The sequence below is a fragment of the Scardinius erythrophthalmus genome (assembly GCF_964197995.2).
Source record: "Scardinius erythrophthalmus genome assembly, chromosome: 8".
In the NCBI taxonomy this organism is placed as follows: domain Eukaryota; kingdom Metazoa; phylum Chordata; class Actinopteri; order Cypriniformes; family Leuciscidae; genus Scardinius; species Scardinius erythrophthalmus.
In genome coordinates, this window is record NC_138228.1 from 44,124,613 (window position 1) to 44,150,532 (window position 25,920).

Here is a 25,920-nt window from a genome sequence, read left to right on the forward strand (position 1 = left end):
AGGACAGAGGAGAGAGGAAAAAGCAACAGTATCCATAGGGAGCCCACAGAAGACCGACGTGTAGTCGTGTACTATTCTTTCGCTTCACTTTATTATTATACTTATATATTATACTATTAGATTGATTTGTGTGACAAACGACCGCAAGGATACTGCGCTATCGGGTTTTATTGTCGCTGAGTGAAGAGAGCGCGCGGAGGTTTGAGAGTGAATAACGTATAACGCTTTATAACGCTCGGGCGGTCAGCGGTGGACGCGTAGGCGCACGCCGCTGTGGGGCTGATGCGTGCGGCCTTTCCCTCAGCAGCGGCCCGCCATGGCGGAGACCAAGATCATCTATCACCTCGACGAGCAGGAGACTCCCTACCTCATCAAAATACCCATTCCCGCTGAGACCGTCACTCTCGCTGACTTCAAAAATGTCCTCAATAAACCCAACTACAAATTTTTCTTCAAATCCATGGACGATGATTTCGGGTAAGGCACAATACGCATGTTAAAAGACAATAACACCCTTTGTATTTTTATCATTTAGTGTTCCTGTCAGTGAGTATCGCTACCTTTGACAGACTTGCTACTTTTAGTGTCGTTATTTTGTTATTTTCTGTCTTTTCGCAAACCTCCCGTCGGGTTCTCTCACACAACCTCAGCTCAGATTGAATGTGTGTTCGTATTGTTTCCAGGTCATTGTAAACGGTATATGAATAAACAGGTAATAACCCGTATAGTTTCCAGGACCAATGCGTCTATTGTGTAAGCGGTGGTCTTTATATACAGATCTGGGGTCAGTGTGAAAGAGGAGGCTTTATATGTGCTTTGCTGGTCAAAGTCTGTGATGGTTTTAGATAATTTAAAGGAAGAGACCTGCTGTAGTTCAGTGACAGATCAGGTGTGAACCCATAAACCAGGCAGAGTGAGATAATGCTTAAAGAGTTAGTCTTATTTCAGTCAAACACAATCAGAGTTATATTAAAACATAACCTGGCTCGTTCAAGCTTTATAATGGGAGTGAATGGTAATTTTGAAGCCCAAAAAAAGCGCATCCATCCACTATAAAAGTACATCCATACGACTCCAGGGGGTTAATAAAGGCCTTCTGAAGCGAAGCGATCTGTTTTTGTAAGAAAGATATCCATATTTAAAACTTTATAAACTAATCATTGGCTTCCGGTAACGGCCGTACGCGAGTCTAGTTCCGGCGGAAGAGTGACTATGAGAGTGTCGTATGGATTACTTTTATGATGGATGGATGCGCTTTTTGGGGCTTCAAAAAATAAGGTACCATTCACTCCCATTATAAAGCTTGAAAGAGACAGGATTTTTTTAAATATAACTCTGATTGTGTTTGGCTGAAAGAAGAAGTCATATAGGATGGCTTGAGGGTGAGTAAATTATGGGATCATTTAAATTTTTGGGTGAACTAACCCTTAAAGGGTTAGTTCACCCAAAAATGAAAATTCTGTCAGTAATTACTCACCCTCATGTTGTTCCAACCATGTAAGTCTTTCGTTCATCTTCGGAACACAAATTAAGATATTTTTGATGAAATCTGACAGAATTCTGACTCTTCCATAGGCTTCCAGTGTGACCGAAACTCACCGACCCAGAAAAGTTATTAAAAACATCGTTAATATAGTCCAAGTGACTCCAGTGGCTCAATCTTAAGTTTATCAAGCGACTTCTCAATTCCTTCAATTCAATTCCTTCTCTCTGGGCCTCGTAGTGTTTTTGCGTAGCGCGTCTGTGTTGCACGTCACCACGTAGGCTCACAATTGGCCGAAGCAGGTCATGTGTGTGATGCGTGATGACGTGCAACACAGACGCGCTACGCAAAAACACTACGAGGCCCAAAGAGAAGGAATTGATTAGTGGAATAAAGTCGGTATTTTTGTTTGTTTTTGCGCACAAAAAGTATTCTCGTCGCTTGATATATTTAAGATTGAGCCACTGGAGTCACTTGGACTATATTAACGATGTTTTTAATAACTATTCTGGGTCGGTGAGTTTCGGTCACACTGGAAGCCTATGGAAGAGTCAGAATTCTGTCAGATTTCATCAAAAATATCTTAATTTGTGTTCCGAAGATGAACGAAAGACTTACATGGTTGGAACAACATGAGGGTGAGTAATTACTGACAGAATTTTAATTTTTGGGTGAACTAACCCTTTAACAGTGTCCATGTTTCATGTTGAAATAATGACTTTCAATAACTAGATGTAATTATTCAGTATATGGCACACATTGCTTAGTGCTGGTTCATTTAATAATTGCAGTGTGGCATGAACAATGTAATGTAAAGTGTGATTGAAGCATCTGTTAGTTTAGTCAGTGAGTCTGTCATCTGGAAGTATCAGGGAATTTTAATTGTGCTTTTCATGGAAAATTCTATTTTGAATATACGCATTTTTCTGGTTATGTTCAGCTCTAAAACATTTCATAAGCTAGAAATGTGCACTCTTTGTGAGTGCAACTTTTATATAAAAAAAAAAAGGAGAAAGGGTTTAAAAAAATTCTTTATCCAGTAATCGGAAATGACTGAAAAAGACATGGACATTAATTAGTCAAAGCTGTGAGAAACCTGGCATTCACATTTTAAGTTTTAGCAATAAACATGACCTCTTTGCTCATAAGAACTGACATCGTGTTTGAAATAATCTTCTCTCTCATCTTCAACTGCTGACACACTTTCTGATTTGCACATGATTTACAACACACTTTTAATCAGCTCCACTTTAACCAATTCATTCCTGTGTATCTGTCCTAACCCAGGACCCGTTACTTAAGGGTCTCCATAGTCATGGAAATATTAGGGTTATTTTCAGTCATAAAAATGAACAAAATCCTAAAAAGTCATTGAAAAATCTTGAACATTTCTATAATGACTATATGTAGCAAGTTATGTGCAGCTCAAAAATATATTTCAAAACCTACAAATTGCTCTTGGTGAGTGCAATCTCAAATCCAGTAACACTTTACAATAAGGTCTAATTTGTTACCATTAGTTAATGTATTACCTAACATGACCTAACAATGAGCGATACATTTATTACAGTATGTATTTGTCTTTGTTAATGTTAGTTAATAAAAATACAATCATTCGTTGTTTGCTCATGTTAGTTCACAGTGCATGAACTAATGTTAACAATACATTTGATTTTAATAATGTATTAGTAAATGTTGAAATTAGATTAATAAATGCTGTAAAAGTATTGTTAGTTCATGTTGTTAGTTCATGTTAAATAAAATAGTTAACAAATGCAAACTTTATTGTAAAGTGTAACCAAAAATAAAAACTGATGACTGGAAAAGCCATGGAAATTCATTGGCCAAAAAGTGTGGCATCCTATCTGACATTATTTACATGGTGTAGTTTCATCAATGCGGCTTTGTTAATAAAACAGCACAGGCTGCATGTGCATTTAGATGGAGGATTACTGTTCGCTCACTGTTTTCCCAGTGTTTATGAGAGGTAAAGTGCACTTTAGGTGCGCGTTTCCCAACGCATGTGGCTGAGGTCTGGAATGCTGACTTGGAAACAAGGAGCCCCTTGGGAATCATGCTCACGGATCCTCTGAACAGATTTCCACAGTCACTGTTAAGCCACAAAGAACAGTGTCATGTTGCGAAATCAAGTCCATGCGATCTGCTTTTTGTTTGCTTTCCTTGGCATGCCAGAAGGTTCTCCTGTAGATGCCAAGCTACACAAACCCCTTCGCGCGCACACAGACCCGTCCAACACCTGCGAAACAGGACCCTCCTAACACGTTTTCTCTGTCCACGTTGCTTGTTTGTATCGGTGTACTGCCCAAACCAGCTCATCAAGGTGAACAGCCAGCCATTGTTCCTCACCCTCTGGCATAATCACTTCCAGACTCCACACTGCCAAGCCATGATGCAAAACAGGCCCGCCTGATTCATGCCCATGTGATTCCAAATCAGAGCATTATCTGAAATCATCTCGGCGACCTGGACCGAATGAAAGAAGATAAGCGAGAAAAGTGGTTAAAGCTTGTACATTAGAGCTCATATGATTAGGTTTTACCCAACGGATTGGCAGGTACGACTGGTTTTATTTATTAATTTATTTATTTAAAAATCATCTAATGAATCCCTCAGTTCGTGTCTCTTATGAACATGAGAAGACCATTTAAATCACAGGATTTGACACATTATGGTAATCCACAGATTGCAGGGCATCATGATCTGATTACACTGCAGCTCAGTGTGTGTAAATATCATAAAGCAGAAGTCATGAGAAATGAGACCAAACGCACAAACGTTGGTTATCTAAATGGTCCCAGTCTCACCAGCACCATGGCACACGTTGGCTTTTTTTTTGAAGAAGAAGAAGAAGAAGAAATGATAATAAATATCATCCAATACTGATATGTTATTTAGTAATTTATTTAAAATGTAGCAATAACCTGAGCAATCAGAACTGTTAAGCCGGATCGTTGTTAAATATTATAACTTGTGTGGTCAAGCATAGGCTATTTTTAAACAATACAGAGGATACAATAAAGGTTTTTTTTTTTTTTAAGTTGACTTTTTGTTAGTCCCACTATAGCATCAGCTTTCCTTCATTTCAGTGGGCCAGATGACTAGTGTCTGAATATTATATCAGCTAATTGATTTTCATGAACTAGGCTGATTAGTTTTGTACCCTGAAAAAACTTTTGGTGCAGAAACAATTTTCACTTAGAAATTGCTAGTAAATGGATTGTCTTCTTACTTGTTGTGTGACTTCATAATAATCAATTAAGACATTATACTGAGTTTGGTGTAATGATAAGGATCAGTGAGTCTGATATCAGTTTTCATGGTGTGTCTCTCTCACATAGCCGTCAGCTTCAGTGAGAGGTGAAGTTTATGATCATATGATGTCAGCAGGAAAACTTTATTCTTTCAAGCTTTTTAACTCTCCACATAAACACACATAGGCATGCACACTCATTATTACCGGTAAGAACATTATTATGATCTCTCTCTACACGCTGACTTCATCCAGTGGCAGGAATGTGGCGTTGTGATGTAACATGAGTGCATGATGATGACGCTGACATCACTTCCTATGTGTCATCAGTTTCAGGGAAGCGATCAGACTCTAATGCATCATGCACTTGTTCTAATAAAACATAACAATGCGAATAATTAATAAAATAAGACTGATCTATAAGAAGGTGCTATTGGTGAGAAGAGAAATATTGTCAGGTGTATTTGATTAAAAGGGTCACTATGTTTTCATTCAGATAGACCTAGAAATAGACTTAGTGATGATAGTGTGTGTGTGTGTGTGTGTGTGTGTGTGTGTGTGTGTGTGTGTGTGTGTGTGTGTGTGTGTGTGTGTGTGTGTGTGTGTGTGTGTGTGTGTGTGTGTCGGCCTCTCTCTTGGGTCTCTCTCATAACAGCTGCAAGGCCAGTAAGGCCATTAGCATCATGATCATCATTTTAGTACAAACACACATGCACACACACACACACTTTCACAGACAGATGGAGGATCCTGCTACAGTAAAGATGCTCACTGGTGAAACAGTAATAAATGGAGATTCAAAGGGTTTTGAGTTTATTACGTGGCATACATCGATCAGGACATGTTTTTCCCATAAGGAAAGTCTTTCATGAATTCAATTTTATTTTAATTAATAATGTATGAAATTTATTAGGTTTGGTTTTTTTTCTAAAACAGTAGTACTGTATATTCTCACATGCAGTTCTCGAGCTCGGTTGGGGAAAAACAGATTTTATGTTTTAATCATTATTATTTATAATTTAGACTTAAAGGAACAGTAGCAAGACAAAACACCTTGACTGGCAGTTTTCAAAAATAAAATGCTACAAAAGTGAGGACCATATTCAGCAGAATTACCCCATATTCACAAGACCGGTCACGATCAAGACTTGTGCTGACGATGAATTGTCATGCAAAATGATTGCGATTTAATGATTTAATTGGTACTTAAAATTGTATATAATAAAATAATATTTCTATGATGTAATTTGTAGACTGATTAAACCCACAAGCCTTCATTTGGTATGAAGTGCTTTAATTTGATTTATTTGGTCAGTGAAATTTAAACTGCACAATTATTGCGGTAATCTCAAATAATTTTGATCAATTAGAATTTTGAAATTAGATCAAATAACCACATTCAGATGCTTAATCAATAGTTGTGAGAGAGCAAGTGCAAGGAATCATTAGCCTTGTTCATGGAAGCAAAGACTGAAATGTTTCCTTGAGAGGGAAATGACTTATAAATTGAATAATTATAAAGTTGATTGTGTTTTTACTGTTGGATTTCAATTACAGAGATCATTTCTCAGGTCATATTGCTGAATTTGATTCTATTGATTCTCACAGCACAGCTGGAAGACACACACACACACACACACACACACAGTAGACTCGCTCTCTGCATACTGCATCTGCTTTACTAAATGTTTGTTTTGGAGATTAGTACTGGACAGATTGCGTGTGTGAGATGGTGTGTGCAGGATCATGAACATTACACAGTATTTAACCACCTTTGATGCAGAAGTTGAGATTTCCAATGTATTTCCTGACTAAAAAGTGTGAGGGGTCAGCCTGGCAAACGTAAGCAGCCGAGAGCTTTTCATTTACAGGCCGACTTGTTCTCTCTGATGGAAGTGATGTTTCTTTAAAGAAGACTGACCTACTTTCCCTGCTTTATTTTCCTGTCTTGTCCTCTCCCTAGTGCACGCGTGAGTACAGTTCTTCAAGTGAGTTGGCCAGTATTAGCATATTGTACGTGTGTGATTTCCATGTTTTTAGCATTGTGTGTAGTTTGGGTCTCTGTGGATTTCATTGCATCACTGGCTCATTGTCTGGCGGTTTCAGGATTTGGACGGACTGACTGCGGACTGAATGATGGATGAGCACTTTGGGAGTGCTTACGTCCCTTTCTTTTCACTCTCATCTACTGCCCTTTTCTCTTATATTCTCTCTCTCTTTCCTCCTCCTCCACATCTTCTGCTGTGGGAGTCCAGGCTTGTTTTCTGGACAAAATCTAATAATCTCAGGCTATGAAGAAGGAAGGCCTCTTCATTAGAGATTGGCTCTGCTTACAAATCAATGGGCCTGTCTACACACATGAGCCATCTGCACACACACACTGCCCCAATTCCACTGTGCTAGCCTGATGAAGGCTCTGTGTGTGTGTGCGTAAGCTTTGGTGTACTTTTATTGCTAAAGTAGTAGATGGAAAAGAGATGGAGAAATATGTAACATGTGACACAAATGTTGGTATGATGACGTTATGGTGCTTGTAATGAATGAAGGAGATCTTTGGCTGAACCAGCTGGAAACCCCCTCACAATTGATTTCTTGTCAGTCGAACCTGACTCGTTGTCAATCGAGACGGTTTGAATGTCATATGTGGGGAAGGAAGGCATGAAGTGTTCACTGAATCTCTGAAGAACCTTGCAAAGGTGTGTGGACGTCCATCTGTCACTGAACATAGACTATTTCATTCATTTAAAGTTTTTTTTTTAGTTCACTAAAAATTTTGTTGTCTTGTTCCAAAAAGATATTTTGAAGGATGTTCATGCGGGTTTTTTTCAAATGAAAGCGCAACGACTTCATTTTCTTAAACTATTATGCACTAACATTTAAATTAATTTGATACAGTGCATGTATTGTGTTCATGTTTTATGTTGTTGGCCTACTTGTATTTAAAAAACTTTTCTTTTTCTTTTTTTACATAGTACATAGTAGTTAAAGACACTGAATATAAAGTGGGACCATATATAAACTGACCATGGTCTGTAAAGCTTCAAATAGGTCAAAAAATGTATCTATAGGACTCGTGAATCCACTGTGCAAATTGTTGTGTGAATAGTGATTCAATCATATTTTTGTCCAGGAGTTTTAAATAAATGAAGAAAATTCTCAAATGAGATGAAGCATCTTTTACTTGGGAAGTATTTGATAATTATATGCTGGTTATGTAATATCTAAAAAAAGAAGACAGATGAATGCAGGATCTAAACACAAGCAGTATTTGTTTACACAGAACTGTGAACATAACAACTTAACCGAACTGAAAATGAACAGAAAGACACACAGGGCTTAAATACACTGCAAACAGAGGCACTAATGAGACTAATTAACTAGACACACCTGAACTCAAACTCTAATCAATACGTAACTCTAGTGACAAACAGGCAGGGGAAACTTGAGGATGACAGAACCAATTAACACATTGCCATTATCCTTCAAATTGCGCAAATTGAAATCGCGAATTGAAAATACGCCCAATGGAAACACGTCAATTTTGCAAAAACTCCCATTTATCACAAAAAAAAGTTTTTACGCTCGCATGAGGTGGTTTTGCAGGCAATTCGAAAAAGAAAAACTTCGCAAAACTGCAATGGAAACAGTTTTTGCGCATTTACAGTCACCTGACGTAGATGACGCGGTGTGTTTGGACAGAATACGAGACAGAGCTCTTTATTAAATTTGTAAAAGACAGAAGAATTACAGGAATACTGGATTCTAAACCTCAAAGAAATGGCACAATCAAGACCTTTAAGCAGAAATGAGCGAGAAACACCAGCCGCTCCAAGGGTCTTTCCTTACAATAATGCTGGGATGACACACATCCGTCTCCTTCGATTAATAGTCATGGCCAGTGCGGTGGCTGAGATATACGTAAACCTACTGTAAACCAACATCCGCCTCCATGATTTTTGGAATGATTTATCGCGAGAGGAAAAAAAACGTTCTAGTCGCATTACATCAGTTAATGGAAATGCCGTCATTTCGCAATAATTTTATTGTCGACATTAAGAAAAAATCGCAAAAGTTTTGCGAATATCTGCAATGGAAACGCGCCTATCGACAGCAAAACACAAGACTAGAAATACAGACATGAATGAAAACAAACATAAAACGTGACTACCACAACCATGGTCTAAATTTACTCATCCTATGATAAATGATTTTGGTCATACTGTCCTCCCCTGCTTCTGCATTAGCTTTTTGATGGCAGAATTTTCATTTTTGGTTGTACTATTTATTCAAGTGAAAATATTACTCATATCTGAGCGGTATTTCTGTTCTTATCCAAGCTAAGGATTTCAGATGAAACTGCTTTAGGAGAAATGGGACCTCATGCTGCTAAAGGAATGAGGAGAGCAGAGAAGAAGAACAGAATGAGAAAAGGAGGAGGAGAGCTGCTCTCTGAGCCTCTTATGTCACCATCCCTGATGAGTTTTTATTGCATAGCCCAAGTAGGATTAGAGTCTGCATTGGGGAACAATGTGAAATCCACTCACTAAAAGCAACAAAGTGCTCAGATTGGAATTCACTGAGAGCTGTCAATCATTGTGCTGATGCCAGAGTCTAGAGGCCTTTGGGATATAATCTGTAACTCAGCACGCAAACACACACAGGCAACTAGAACCTCCCATCGCCTGCCTTTCAGAAGATACCCATCTAGACAGCATTTTGGCCATCATCAACACAATCTAATCAAAGCCTGAGTTTTGGCTTAAGAAGAATTTAACGATACATGCAGCATTCAGAATTTATGCCTTTTCTGTACAAGAAAAATCTGATACAAACACATAAGCACACCGAATGAGATCGTAGGCCTGAGAGGCTTTGACTCATCACTTGAACAGAGGAGGATTCAGCAGATACAGTCACTGTTGAAGCGGTTCATTAGATCAGCTTCATCTGGCAGGAAGAGAGAAAGAGAGAGAGATGATGTATGACACAAATAAAGCCCTGAATGTGCATGTAAAAAAGATAAAACATCAGATTGTTTTCATAATGCGGGGTCGGATTCATTTGATATGAATTTAGCTTGATCTTCTGAGACTAGGAGAGGAAGCAGTAAAGCAATCCTATCAGGTCAGATTGAAGCTTTCTGTTCTCAAACGCTGCCATTTTTTGTGTGCAATATGCATCAGATGTTCTGTATGGAAATGCCATCGATCGCTGAGAGTAGATCAAATGAAACATGTCAGTGTAGACCACAGGAAAGCATTCACACATGTATTTTTTGGCATGTCCTGTGTGCATCTATAGCACAGACTCAGTTTTGTCACCACTGCCTTGGTGTTTGGCATGAAATGCGTGTGATTAAAGATAGCCGCCTGGCTTTGATTTATATAACATGAATGCAATCTTGATCACTCAATTGATTTTTTTTATTAATAGATTACATGGTCTGTTTCAGCAAACCTCGCATGCTTTACTAGCCAGCTGTCTTTCACCCTCTTCCTCCTTGACAAAGGTTTCCATGGTGACAGGAGTCAGTGGGGTCAGCACCTTTTTAAGGAGCAGCTGGGAAGGGGGAGGGACTAGGAGGTGCATGCATGCCGTGAATTTTATTTTATGGGAGACTAAATTAACCTGTGTGCGTGTGAGGGGGCTTTTAGAAAATGGAGCTGCTTTACTTATTTAAGGGTGTTTGCTAAGTCAAGCCCCTCACTGTTATTACGGCCTCTTTTGACGTGAGCTAGTAACGTCCATTTAGCAACCAGAACCAGAAAACAATAGTAAATGCTCTAGCAACCAGCCAGAACACTATAGCAACTGCTTGCTTTAACAACCAATAAGAACACCTTAGCAACCACCTGGCGATGCCATAACAACCACCAGAACACAACAGCAAATGCTTCAGCAACCAGCCAGAACACAATAAGGAATATTTGACGACTGGTTGTTGAATTGTTGGAAAATAAATAATGATTTTCCAATAATTCAACGGGCTAGAGTCAATTATTCGGCTTATTACGGTTATCTCACCTCAAGGCATTATTCACATGTTGTATTTTAAGACATTTGTCAGGTTTTTGTCCATAAAACCCTCTTGTGTGTAGGATTAGCTTCTTGCACATCTGATCCGTTGCTAATTCCAAAACGCCATTTTAGAGCTATTAACTGAGGCTAGAGCCATTGACTAATGCAGACTAATGCAGTTACATTACACTACATTTACATTTAATAATTTAGCAGATGCTTTTATCCAAAGCGACTTACAAATGAAGAGAGCAATAGAAGCAGTCAAATCAACAATAGGGCAACAATATGCAAATGTCGTGTGGCAAGGATGTTTTTATATAATAGATATAGAATAGTAAGTGTTGGTATTATTGAGTCAAATGTTGGCGAAAGAGATGCGTCTTTAGTAGATTCTTGAAGATGGTTAAAGACTCAGAGAGAGAGAGAGAGAGAGAGATAGAGAGAGAGAGAGAGAGAGAGAGAGAGGGAGGGAGGTTGAAGGGATTAAAGGGTTAGTTAACCCAAAAATGAAATTTCTGTCATTAATTTCTCACCCTCATGACGTTCCAAACCCAGGAAGACTTTCGTTCATCTTTGGAACACAAATGAAGATATTTTTGATGAAATCTGAGAGCTTTCTATGGAGCGAAATATGTGCCATAATTTAACAAACAAATCCAGCATTTTGCAAACAAACTCAATCTACTTCGCAAAGGAAAACTCGACTCGCAAACAAACTCGATCCGCTTTGCAAAGGAAATCTCGACTCGCAAACAAAAAGAAACCAATGTGCAAGCACAAAGGTCACAAATGCGTCCAGGCAGATTTTCTCACAAATGCGTGCAGGCAGATTTTCTCACAAATGCGTCCAGGCAGATTTTCTCACAAATGTGTCCAGGCAGATTTTCTCACAAATGCGTCCAGGCAGATTTTCTCACAAATGCAGTTGAGCAACTTCCTCTTCTAAAACAGTAGATGGCGCTAAACTATAGGCTAATTTAGTGCTAGTCTCCCAGGAGAAGCACTGATTTGAAACTTGCCTTTGCCTACAGCTGAGGAAAATGACCGGTGAACGGGTGTGTTTCTGTCTTATTTGATCTATAATTAACCTTTTTGAGGTTTTCTCTTGCCAAACGTTTATTGCATATCTAGACAGAAATCCACATAGGCACTTAGTAGCACTTCACTCTCTAGGATCGGGGAATCTATAAGCTGAAAGCTCTGCCATCTTGTTGCTTTTTGTCATTTTTTTCTGCATCGGACTCATGCGAAATTACTAAATTAGTGATTATGTCTACACTTGAATTAATCTATTTCTTTCGTTCTCCATAAATTAATGAGAACATTTAATTTAATTGAAAGGAGGCTCCCACTTATTTATTTATTTAGCCTAGTTGGAATTCAGTCAGCTTAACAATTAATGTAATAAAATAATTAATGCAAAAAACAAACAAAAAAAAAAACAAAAAAACAATATACAATTGTTTCTTATCTTGCCTGTGACGTAGCCTATGCAGTGCCCAAATTATTATTTTAGACACACAATGTCACGAACCGCACAAGGATGAAAGCAGACGGGATCCAAAATGCAGCAAGATGAGTTTTAATAGGGTAATCCAAAAACGAAGTCAAGACAGGCAGGGTTCAATATCCAGGAAATCAATACAAAACAATAAACAGGCAAGGCAGGAAAACACAAGAACAGAAGCGGCGTGACATACAACATTGATCCACAAAGAACACAAGACAAACAGGGCATTAAATACATGCATGATGAGGGGAAAACGAGAGACAGCTGGTGATTACAATTACTAACACCTGGGTGTGATACACAGACAGGAATTGTGGGAGATGAAGTTCATGTGCATGACACCGTGGGGAAAAGGAGGACATCTAGTGGATACACGTGGAACACAACCAGACACTGTGACATTACCCCCCTTCAACGGAGTGGCTCCCAGACACTACAAGACAGGACAAGGAACAAAACAAAAGCTCAGGAGGGAGGTGGCCCGGTGGAGGACCAGGGGGAGGGATGGGGGGCCAGGTCCGTGCGGGGAAACAGACACCAGGGGCAACAGACTCCATGAGGACCAGGGAAACATGGACCGTAGAACGGGGAAACAAATAGTTCATCAAGGGGTCGAGGCAAGGGGAACAGTTCATCAGGCGGTCGAGGCAAGGGGAACAGTTCATCAGGCGGTCGGGGCAACGCGAAAAGTTCATCTGGCGGCCAGGGCGGAGACTTTCCCTCGGGCGGCCAGGGCGGAGACGGCAGTTCATCGGGCGGCCAGGGCGGAGACTTTCCCTCAGGCGGCCAGGGCGGAGACTTTCCCTCAGGCGGCCAGGGCGGAGACGGCAGTTCATCGGGCGGCCACGGCGGAGACTTTCCCTCAGGCGGCCAGGGCGGAGACTTTCCCTCGGGCGGCCAGGGCGGAGACGGCAGTTCATCGGGCGGCCACGGCGGAGATGAACCCTCGGGAGACCAGGAAGTAGACGACCCTTCAAGCGACCATGGCACAGGAACCGACCCCAACTCAGGAACAGGAACCGACACCGGCTCAGGAACTGGCACCGACACCACCAGCTCAGGAACTGGCACCACTGGAACTGGCCCTGGAACTGGCACCACCGGCTCAGGAACTGGCACCGACACCCCCGGCTCAGGAACTGGCACCGACACCCCCGGCTCAGGAACTGGAACCACCGGAACTGACAGTGGAACTGGCACCACCGGAACTGGCACTGGAACTGGCACCAACGGCTCAGGGACTGGAACTGGCACTGGAACTGGTACCACCGGCTCAGGCACTGGAACTGGCACCACTGGAACTGGCACTGGCACCACCGGCTCAGGCACTGGAACTGGCACTGGAACTGGTACCACCGGCTCAGGCACTGGAACTGGCACCACTGGAACTGGCACTGGAACTGGTACCACCGGCTCAGGCACTGGAACTGGAACCACCGGCTCAGGCACTGGAACTGGCACCACCGGAACAGGCACTGGAACTGGCACCACCGGAACAGGCACTGGAACTGGCACCACCGGAACAGGCACTGGAACTGGCACCACCGGAACAGGCACTGGAACTGGCACCACCGGCCCAGGCACTGGAACTGGCACCACCGGCCCAGGAACAGACACCACCGGCCCAGGAACAGACACCACCGGCCCAAGTGTGTGCGTAGCCCACACACACCACATGGCTGTGACCATAATGGCCAGTGTCGCGGTCACTGAGGGCTCAGGAACAGACACCACCGGCTCAGGCTCAGGAACAGACACCACCGGCTCAGGCTCAGGAACAGACACAGGCTCGACGGCGGCCATCTTGTCAGGGGACACAGGCTCGGCAGGTGTGACGTGAACAGGCTCGGCGGCGGCCTTCTTGTCCGAAGACACAGGCTCGGCAGGCGTGACGTGAACAGGCTCGGCGGCGGCCATCTTGTCCGAAGACACAGGCTCGGCAGGCGTGACGTGAACAGGCTCGGCGGCGGCCATCTTGTCCGAAGACACAGGCTCGGCAGGCGTGACGTGAACAGGCTCGGCGGCGGCCATCTTGTCCGAAGACACAGGCTCGGCAGGCGTGGGTGGAGCCGGCAGGACGAGCAGCTCAGGGACGACTTCCGGGACAACGGCGGGCTGCTTGGGGACGGCCTCCGGGACGATGGCGGGCTGCTCGGGGACGGCCTCCGGGTCATTGGGGAGGCCGGAGGTCTTCCTCCTCCTCCGCCATCTTCGATGATGAGGTGCAGGTTCAGGTCTGGACGGAATTAATGGCGTATGGAGCTCTGGGCTAGGCAGCGGCGATGCATTCTCTGGGCTGGGCAGCGGCGATGCATTCTCTGGGCTGGGCAGCGGCGATGCATTCTCTGGGCTGGGCAGCGGCGATGCATTCTCTGGGCTGGGCAGCGGCGATGCATTCTCTGGGCTGGGCAGCGGCGATGCATTCTCTGGGCTGGGCAGCGGCGATGCATTCTCTGGGCTGGGCAGCGGCGATGCATTCTCTGGGCTGGGCAGCGGCGATGCATTCTCTGGGCTGGGCAGCGGCGATGCATTCTCTGGGCTGGGCAGCGGCGATGCATTCTCTGGGCTGGGCAGCGGCGATGCATTCTCTGAGAAGGACATGACAGCCGGCTGCACGTGCACGGGCTTCGGAACCTTGGCTGGTTGCACGGGCCTTGGGATGACCACCGGCTGAACGGGCTTCGGGATCACGGACACTGTCTCGGGATCGAGGTCAGGACCGGGAAACCTCCTCCTCCTCTGCCGTCTCTGATGGCGAGTGGACGACTCTTGACTGGGTGGAGCCCGTGGCGGAGGAATTTCGGCATCGAAAGGTGGCCAGACCGAGTGATGGGACTGGACCTCCTCCCGACCCTCCCCGCCTCCTCTACGACCACCCCGAGTTCCACGGAACTTGGCCAAGCGGGTCCCCTTGAAGGACTCTTCATGGCGGGGGGCGTGGTCCGACACAAAACTCTCTGTGGGCTGAGGCTCAGGGGGTTTGACGATGAACCTTTCGTCTGTCTTCCGAGCCCACAGAGCAAAACACTCAAAAATGTTCATCCTGGGTTGGGACTCACTGAAAGACGGTTCTGGTGGTGGTTGTCTCCGCTCACCTCTTGCAGTGGAGAAATGGCGACGGGAACTCATACTGCTTGGATCTTCTTGAGGTGGATCAATCTGTCACGAACCGCACAAGGATGAAAGCAGACGGGATCCAAAATGCAGCAAGATGAGTTTTAATAGGGTAATCCAAAAACGAAGTCAAGACAGGCAGGGTTCAATATCCAGGAAATCAATACAAAACAATAAACAGGCAAGGCAGGAAAACACAAGAACAGAAGCGGCGTGACATACAACATTGATCCACAAAGAACACAAGACAAACAGGGCATTAAATACATGCATGATGAGGGGAAAACGAGAGACAGCTGGTGATTACAATTACTAACACCTGGGTGTGATACACAGACAGGAATTGTGGGAGATGAAGTTCATGTGCATGACACCGTGGGGAAAAGGAGGACATCTAGTGGATACACGTGGAACACAACCAGACACTGTGACACACAAATGAAACCCGCCGCTCAATTAAATGAAATGTTCTCATTCATTTATGGAGAACGAAAGAAATAGATTCGTTCAAGTGTAGACATAATCACTAATTTATGGTGCTAATGTGGATTTCTGTCTAGATATGCAATAAACGTTTGGCAAGAGAAAACCTCAAAAAGGTTAATTATAGATCAAATAAGACAGAAACACACCCGTTCACCGGTCATTTTCCTCAGCTGTAGGCAAAGGCAAGTTTCAAATCAGAGCTTCTCCTGGGAGACTAGCGCTAAATTAGCCTATAGTTTAGCGCCATCTACTGTTTTAGAAGAGGAAGTTGCTCAACTGCATTTGTGAGAAAATCTGCCAGGACGCATTTGTGAGAAAATCTGCCTGCACGCATTTGTGAGAAAATCTGCCTGCACGCATTTGTGAGAAAATCTGCCTGGACGCATTTGTGAGAAAATCTGCCTGGACGCATTTGTGAGAAAATCTGCCTGGACGCATTTGTGACCTTTGTGCTTGCACATTGCTTTCTGTTTGTTTGCGAGTCGAGATTTCCTTTGCAAAGCGGATCGAGTTTGTTTGCGAGTCGAGTTTTCCTTTGCGAAGTAGATTGAGTTTGTTTGCAAAATGCTGGATTTGTTTGTTAAATTATGGCACATATTTCGCTCCATAGCTTTCTATCCCTCTGTTGACAGCTACGCAACAAAGCTTCAAAAAGTTCATAAAGAGATCGTAAAACTAATCCATATTAATAGAGCGGTTTAGTCCAAAGACACTCAATCACTTTATATGATGAACAGATTGAATTCAAGCTTTTATATTCTCATATAAACATTCATCAACTCACATATCAGTTGTTGTAAACGGAATTTCAAGCATGCTTGCTTGACATGCGAGAACCAATGAGGTTCATTCTCGTATTACACAGCACGTTTGAGCTTCAGCAAGAACCAGTGAGGTTCATTTTGTGGCAAAAAACATGTAAATAATTTGTCTTTTTTATCCTATTGTTTACTATATTTATTTGCTTGGTCAGTGTCGTAGTGGGTTTTGGTACTTTTGTTGTTGTAGGCTTTAATGTCCTTAGAAATAACTGACATCATTTGGCAAAGTTATATGGACATGTAATGCGGTCAAGACATGCCTGGAACTACTTTAGCCATGTAATGTGTTTCCCTGAAAATAATTAGAATGTTCGTTAACCAATCAGTTTCAAGCATTCACCAGCTCCGTAATATAAAGTGCAACAGTGCCCGCCCCCTTTTTGAATGGCACTGGTTCCAGAAGTATTTTTTCATCCATTTTTTCTCATAGGGATTTTAAAATAGTCTTTGTTAAAGAGAACCAAATCAATCAGCTACGAGGTGAATCACAACACTCAGCAATAAAGTTTTTGAAAATCAGACAAAAAACGTCCGGTTAAATGATGTATTAATTAACTTCAGATTGGATTGTGTTGGTAAAAAGCACTTACCTAACGCTAAAAGATGTTTCGTGCCTCTAACAAGTGCTTCGATCTTCTTTCTGATCTGAATGGTGTGTGTAAAACACTTGAGTTTTGCCACAGACTCGTCCCAGCGTCTAGAACGCAACTGAATGCTTTTTCAAGCGTCTCCATACTTGAAAAAACGCGGAAAACAACATTTAAACACGAAATGGTGAAATATTTACGTACATATTTACAGCGGGTCTATTCGCACGGGATTAGTATTACCTGAGGTCATTTTTCCAGACCTTTTTACTGAAGGTAAAAGTCGCTGTAATCTTTACTGACATTGGCCGTCATGATCACTGAGATGGCACATTCGGACGGGACTAAAATCAGAGTGATTTACTCTGGTAATTATTACTTTACCCCACCTCTCCATGTTCAACTAGTCCTGTCTGAATAGAGCTTTACAGTAGGGCTGTCTTTAAAGGTTTATAAGTTATCGTTCAAAATCCAATCGTAATCGTTTTCCAAACCCAATTGTTGCACTCTATAGCAAATGCCTAGCAAGCAGCTTCAACACTACAGCAACTGAGAGGCAGAACATTCACATTTTCTTCAGTCGAGTTTCTTTGTGCATCTCGAACAAAACCATATAATTGTTTTAACTGATTAAGCAGAATTAAATTAAAGAGGATTTGTTATCCATGACAACTGCTTTCGTTTATAGTTTGAGTGAAAATCATGTTTTAATCATCTGGTGAAACTTCAACAGACCTGTCGTTTCATTATGTCTCTTCAGGGTGGTGAAGGAAGAGATTTCTGATGACAACGCCAAGCTACCGTGTTTCAACGGACGTGTTGTGTCATGGGTGAGTTACAGACTGTATAGACCTTCCTCATCTCAATTCTCCTGCTTGAGTTTCATTGACCTCAGAACGAAACAGGGCTGTTCATCTCGATGTTGGCGGTAAAGGTTTGATTAGAAGGCCCAGGTGTGAGGGAAGTGTGAGTCTCTGAACACGGGAGCTCGGAGATCGGTCAGTCAAGCGTGAGTGTGTGTTTGGATGCATTAAATTGACCGCGAGTGTTTAGCGGTTAGCAAACATCTGTTCCTCCTCTGTCTGTCCCAGAGACACGGGAGAGAATATTAAGCGAGTTAATGGTATTTACACGCCCTTGAAGGCCACTGCTGGAAGGAGATGCTACTCGAAGGGCCGTTCCCAACGGAAGTCAGCGACTGATTACTCTCATGAAGGGCTTTTCGTTCCACATGGCTGTTGGCAAAGCTTTCTTATGATGGTCAATTCAAGGGCTGCGTTTATGTCCAGTTTTTTATGCCCTTCCTTTGCTAACTTCCCTCCGTTTCGTTCACTCAGTGTATGTCATTGCTTATGTTGCACGAGTGCCCACTACTGGCAGAACCCTTGAAATGTGTTTAAATGGAAAAAAACTATACGCCCTCGATCACTTGGAATCTGCTATGGAGCTGATTTATTATTTAGAGTTTTTTTTTCTTATTATCTTGTTTTATGCACCATTCTATAAGCCTTTATGTATGCTTGGCATGTTAAAAAATTAAATATAAACTAAATATTAAATACTAAAATATTTATATTCAATATTAAATATAAAAAATACACAAACGAAACATTCAGCTTAAGGTACCTACAACAAGGATTAAATGCGGTTAAATGTCAAAATAATGCCAATATCTTACACTAGAGTTGTGTGGGGTGGGGTAAATTAAGCACAATTTGCTGTGACGTCACAATCATGGTGTATTGTGGTTTATGGATCGAGGGGTCGAGGGTCTGTCCAAATAAACTTCCCTCGTGCTGGACGCTAATACAGTGGACTTACTAACACATCATAGCAAAATACCAAACCACTTCAGCTGTTGGCATTCATGTATTTATTGACATCTCTGAGACACCAAACTGTTGCTATGGTTGTTACAATGTAAGTCATCCCATCACGAGTGACTCTTGTATTACACACACAGCGATAATTTACAGGATTTAGTCTTTTTAAATGCACCCCTCTCTTCCAACGTGGCGTTTGTGCAAAGAGTATAGAAGCCCAAGAGGCGAAACTCTGTTGTGTTATGGGTAACAGTCTGTAGATGGCGCTGCGGAGGCGCGTCCGCCTTTTGGACTGAAAGCTGCTGAAATCGTTATCGCCAGTCAATGGCAAAATCCATTTTAGTAGGTGTTATAGTTCATGTGTGCACTTGCTAGATTGCACATCTTTTTGTACCTTTCTGCCTGTAATAGGACATTCATAGATTGTTTTTGTTCTTCCCATTGAAACGTTCACTGTGTGCACTTTCACTGAAGATGTTGAAAAAACAAGTTGTTAATATTTTTGTGATATTCTATGTAAAAGGAAAGTCTTTAGAAATGTTCATTTATAATGTTATTTATTTATTTATTTTTCCAAATCATATATATGGTGATGTTCACTAATTTCAAAATCAACATTTGAATAAATATCTTATTACTGTGTGTCTGCCTATATATTATTTCATAAATTTCTGTTATTCATATAACAAGGAAAATCCATAATAGAACATAAATATTGATAGATTAAAGGTTTGCAGTAATTTTATAACTGTATCTTTGCAAACCGCAAGTGGTAGGCTAATCTAATGAAGCCGATTCGGTGGGGACATACCCTTACTAAAAAGTACTATAGGAATCTTATAGTATTTTGGGACAAAATATTATAGTAATCTTATAGGAATACTATAGTAATTTGGGACATACTACAGAAGTACGATAAGACTACTATATAAATACTATAGCAGCTTTAAAATATTATAGAGGTATTACAGAAAATCACAGAAGTGTGTATGTTCTGTAATACCTCTATAATATCCCTAGAGCCGCTATAGTATTTCTATAGTAGTCTTATAGTACTTCTATAGTAATATTTTGTCCCAAAATACTATTTTCCTAAGGGTAATTAGGCCATGCATAACCAACACATAGACGTAACATTTTCTGTCATTTAACGTCGGACATCCTCATTAATGTATTTTAAATTGTTTTCATATTTAGATATGACGGCCAAAAAAAAATTTAGTTATGTTAAGTTTTTGTTATGTTATGTTTTTCAGTGCCATTGACTTTCAGTGCCGTTTTCCTTCAGTTTTCAGTCCATAATGGCGGCCGCGCCGTCACGTCATGGGGGCAACTGTTGCTATGGAGCGTTCTATTGAGTTTCGCCTCTTGGGCTTCTATACTCTTTGGTTTGTGTATGATTCATCAGTGTGTGTTATTCCATAGAGCTGTGCTGATCCAGAACATCCTTTTCAAAATGAAATCAAGTCTCACTCTACACTTTTTGGCACTGATGGTCCCATGAAGTTCCATTGCAAAAGGTTCTTCAGATTATTGAAATATTCTTCACACTAAGATGGTTCGCTACAACCCCCCTTTGGAACCTTTATTTTTAAGACTATACAGTTTTCAGTTGGACCTAGAAAACCTAGAAATATTCACCTGCACACACACACACACACACACACTCTACTGGCACTGACTCATACCTGGCAGAACAATTTCAATGCACTTGCATTCCTCTGTATAATTTACAGCTGAATGCACATGTAAAAAAAACACACTTACACATTCCCTATTATTTTTATTCTATAGTCAGTCAGACTCACACACCACCTCCCTCTGATTGACTTTTTTTCCAAACACACACACACCCTGTTTTTTCCAGCCAAGAGAAACAAACAGTTCCTCATATGGATTGAAGCACACACACACATGCACACACACACACACACACACACACACAGAGCGGCTACATAGCCAGATCCCTGTCTCTCAAATCTCCCTTTCCACGGAGAAACACAAGGTGTGCTCTTTATCGCTGCTTTACTCCCTGCCATCTTCAGATGCGCTTTTCCAACGCGGCGGCCAGGAGACACAGGAGCCTGGAGCTGGGGAAATATGTGCGTCCTTTTACTGCCCCCGTTTCAGATTCACACCAGGAACTTTCCCATGCTGAGCTGAGCCTGTGGAAGCTTTCGGGCAGGGAGGGACTTGGCTCTGTCCGTCAGAGAACTTGCAGCCATGGAAAGGGAGATAAAAGTGTGATGGAGCGAGGAACATCTAGTGGTCAGAGCGGTACTGCACCTCTTCCAGCACCTGGTAGTGCATATCAGCTGTTCATTTAGAGCTGTAAAACACATGGTTCTGTTAAAATGTGATTTAATATTTGGCATCCATCAGTTAGAATTAGAACCAGTGTCACTCCATTAGAGACTGCCAACAGGAAGTTCCATAATATATTGAATTTTGCTGCCAAAAAAATTAATTTATTGTGATAGATCAGTGATCAAGGACCCCTTGGTTAAGGGTTAGGATAAGGTGATATTTGCCTTTGTCCCATTTAAACTCCTTACATGTAAATAAATATATATATATATATATATATATATATATAAATCAGTTCTACAAGATATGATGCCCTCTTTAGACTAGCCTGGGCCTCATTTTTTTCCTTCATTGAAAAACATAAATTTAAGATTTATGTATTTGAATTGCAAATAAAATTTCCATCCATTTGGATTACATAAACTACATAAACTTATAAACTTAATGTTATGCAGATTTGTCAGTCATATATAAATGAAACGGGCAAGATTTCTGCACTTGTCACGGCTTAGTTTATTAACTAATAATTTGCATTTATTCCAATTGCTTAGAATCAGCATTCATCTGTTCATTGTTAAAACAATGAAATGTATTCAATTAAGAAGTATGAACATAGTTAATATATGGCTAGCTGTAAAACAAGCAATATTCAATTAGTTCAAATGAGATTGAATCAGATTGGATATATTGATGATAAATATATAAACCTGGTTATTGTGTTATTTGAAGGGGTCCTATTATGCTTTTCAGCTTTAGGTATTGTGTAATGTTGCTGTTATTGTTATTGTGTAAAAAGATATGCAAGGTTACAAAGCTCAAAGTCCACTCCATAGAGAGATATTTTATTTAACAGAATCCTCTTTTCAAGAACTACAACGGACGGCTCGTTTGGACTACAACATGATTTTTCCGTGCTTTATGAAGTCATAATGCTCCTCATTTAAATAATCCCCGCCCACAGAATATGCAGAAAAGCGGACGAGGCCTGGATGAGCTGCTGTTATGTCAAAGAGACGCTGTTTTTTCCACAACTCATTTGTTTGACCTTCCTATGGCTGACAAACTTAAAATGGGTCAAATTTATTTTAAACACTGTTCCTGAACATTATAATCCCAATGTTTATCTGTGCGCTGCACATTATACGAAGAACAGCTTCCAGAACCACACAAAAGCTTCTCCTGAAATGGGGCAGTTTCCAATTTGTCGGGACAATCTGTCATTTGTGCAATAATAACTTGTAAGTATGTCTTATTATTTGTAGTTGCGTTTTCTATTGACAGTTCCAATTATACGTTTTATGTTGTTGATGTGTTCGCCTGCCAGCCAACATTAGTGTTGATATAGTGTTGTTTACGATAGCTTTTGTAAGCTCTTGCTTTTGTAAGGCTGTTCACTGCACCATAGGAAAATTAACCATGTTTTTGTGATCGATTACTGTTTATATAACCATAGTTTTCCGACAAATATCATGATTAAATGCTGGATAACATGATACTTATAATGTACTAGAAAAACATACCACTCTGAAATGTCCTGTGTAATCCGTGCTTGCGAAATCCGTGCATTAAATCTGTTCTGGATGCTCCTCTTGTTCGTTAACATTGTCAGGGTCTGAATCAGATTGGAAATTGCCGAAATATTTACACTAGAGCAGAACTCGTTGTTATGGAGGGGCGGGACATTTCCCAAATACACGCTAAATGCTGCCAATCACCTCACACCTGGCCAGCTAACCAATTACAGCACATTTTGTATTTCGGAAGGAGGGGCTTCATGGAAACCGGAACTAAACGATGTGTTCGGGCCAGACTGGGGACAGGGGGAGCTGTAATAATGTAAAATATGTGAAAAAGAATGTGTTTTTTGAACAATCAAGCATGAAAGCATATTCTAGTACACCCCAAAAACAAAAACAAGACTTCGTAAAAGGGCATAATAGGACCCCTTTAAAACACATTTAGTTTATTAGTACTATTACAGAAATCTTACTTGTTTCAATTATGTATGACTGATAAATAATTGTGTATGCATACAATTATGTATGACTGATAAATATGTCTTGAGCCCCCCAAAAAAACAGAGTTTGCTAAAACTTGCCAGGGTAGGAACTGAAACCGGCTTCATGCAACAGGCGTCTGGTACTTTTATTTGTGGGTTACACTACACAGTGTATTTGTGACAGGGAAGTGTTTCTGTTTTCTTAAAGCACATTGTCTTCTTCTATGTTGGTTGTGATTGAATTATCTAAAGTGAAGTCACAGGGTGAGCGAAAAACACTCCTGAAATATCCCATGTATAACAAGAAGATTCAATCAGATTTAGGGTGGTGTTGGGACTCCAATGCAGCTCATTGTGGTCTCATAAGAGGCTCTCTGTTTGTCCAACAGGATGTGAATGCTCTCTTTCCAAGAGACTCTTAATGATCATTACTACAGGGTTCGTGGCATTCTGAATCATTTATTCCCCTCCTAAACTATGACATCCCTGCTGGGCCCTCAGAACTGCTGAGTTTAAAACATGGAGAAAAGCAGGCAATGCACTTTTAAATTAAGGTTAAATACAAGTTCAGCTCTATCAACACGTTTACAGTAATAATTGTACAATGGAAATCTTTTGCACTGAGATAAACACAAATTTAAAAGTATAGCCACAAAACGTAAATATCAAACTCTACCATTCAGAGGTCAGTGATGTCTTTGTATTTTTTGGAAAGAAATTAATAGTTTTATTCAGCATTAAATTGATTAAAAGTGGCCGTGTATATATCATGTGTATATCATGTTTCATTTTTTTTTATTTATAAAAATGCTGTTCTTTTGAACTTTCTATTCATCAAAGAATCCTTAAACAGATGTATCACGGTTTCTACAGAAATATGCAGCACAACTGATTTCTAAACTGATAATAATAAGAAATGTTTCTTGAGCAGAAAATCAGCATATTAGACTGACTGGAGTAATGATGCTGAAAATTCAGCTTTGATCACAGGAATAAATTACTGTGCATTTTAAACTATATTCAAATTGAAAACAGTTATTTTAAATTATAATAATATTACAGTTTTTACTGTATTTTGAATCAAATAAATGAAGCCTTGGTGAGCTGAAGAAACTTCATTCAAAAACATTTTAAAATCTTACCGACCCCAAACTTTTGAATGGTATTGTCACATTATGTTTCATTATCATGGACTTTTAGTTTGTTTTCATGTTCATCATGTGTTCCTTTCTTCAGTTTTCCCGCTCCTCATTATTAGTTCATATGTATCAGCTATTAATCATCCTAATTTGTGTTTGCCATATAAGTTGGTCCTTCACATTCATTCTCTGTCCGATCGCTGTTACCCTATGTGTGTGTTACCCTATGTGTGTGTGTGCCTGTTTGCCTTCTTTGTGGATATTTATCTTTAAACGTCGTGTTGGAACTTGATTCTTCTGTGTTCCTGAACCCACACGTGACAGGTATTGTATACTGGTAAGTTAGCATGAGACATGAGGCTTACCAACCATGTCACAGATGCTGTAGATAAGCTAATTTCATCGTCTCTCTCTGTGTCTCTGTACAGCTGGTGTCTGCAGACGGCTCTCATGGTTCGGACGGAGGATCTGTGTGTGCAGACACTCAGGCCGATCTGCCGCCCCCTCTGGAGAGGACAGGAGGCATCGGAGACTCCAGACCCCCTTCCTTCCAGTCAGTAACCCTACAGCTGTGTCTCTGTGTGTGTGTGTGTGTGTGTGTGTGTGTGTGTGTGTGTGTGTGTGTGTGTGTGTGTGTGTGTGCGTTAGCTTGTTACCGACAGACCAAAATAACGCAAATTCAATTGATATTAGTAGTGATGCACCAAAATTATTTTTGTACTGAAATTGAAATTTTCATTTAGCTTTGTATAAAAAAAATTATTGTGTCCCGGCAGAAAAATGTGGGAACCACTGCTAAATATTGTGTGTGATTTTATCCGATAGACACTCACCGGAGGTGGTTAGGGACCGGAAGAGCTCGGTGTTGACTCGCTCTCATTATCCTTCAGTCTCAAAGGCACCAGTTTCCTCTAATGTGAGCTAATCAGAGCCCTAACCCAGAGAGCGCTAGCACGTCAATATCTTTAATGACATCTGCCTGATCACAAGAGGTGTGTTAAGAGGAGCTGTGCGAGTCTCAGAGCTGTGCGTTTACATTTTCCAATAAGCCGAGGACCCCATTACTTGTAAATCTAATCAACCCTACAGACCCTCATAGAAAGACATGCTCATCAATTTAGATTGATGTTTTACAGACAAAGGCATCGACTGCTTTAAGTGCTTGTTTTGATGGGAATGTGGAAGTGGTTAAGAAAGAGAAAGACGTGGTGGAGGTGAAGCATTATTAGGGCGGCACAGATAATCGAACTGTGTTATGGCCTTTGTTAAACTGCAATAGACTATAGTTTAAGTAAATAGTTTAAGTCAATTTCATGACTGATTCTTAAAAAGTGGACTTGTATAAAATTAAATGTTTTA

The 25,920-nt window shown here is 41.1% G+C and overlaps 1 protein-coding gene across 1 annotated transcript in view; it reads left to right on the forward strand.

Annotated features, from left to right (window-relative positions):
* Window positions 1–25,920, forward strand: part of dvl3b (dishevelled segment polarity protein 3b) — a 40,252-nt gene continuing 14,332 nt past the window's right edge. The window contains exons 1-3 of the mRNA XM_081371958.1: window positions 1–477; window positions 18,054–18,123; window positions 24,990–25,114. Coding sequence (XP_081228084.1) covers window positions 317–477; window positions 18,054–18,123; window positions 24,990–25,114 — 356 coding nt within the window. The 5' untranslated portion in view covers window positions 1–316. The remainder of the gene's footprint in view (window positions 478–18,053; window positions 18,124–24,989; window positions 25,115–25,920) is intronic.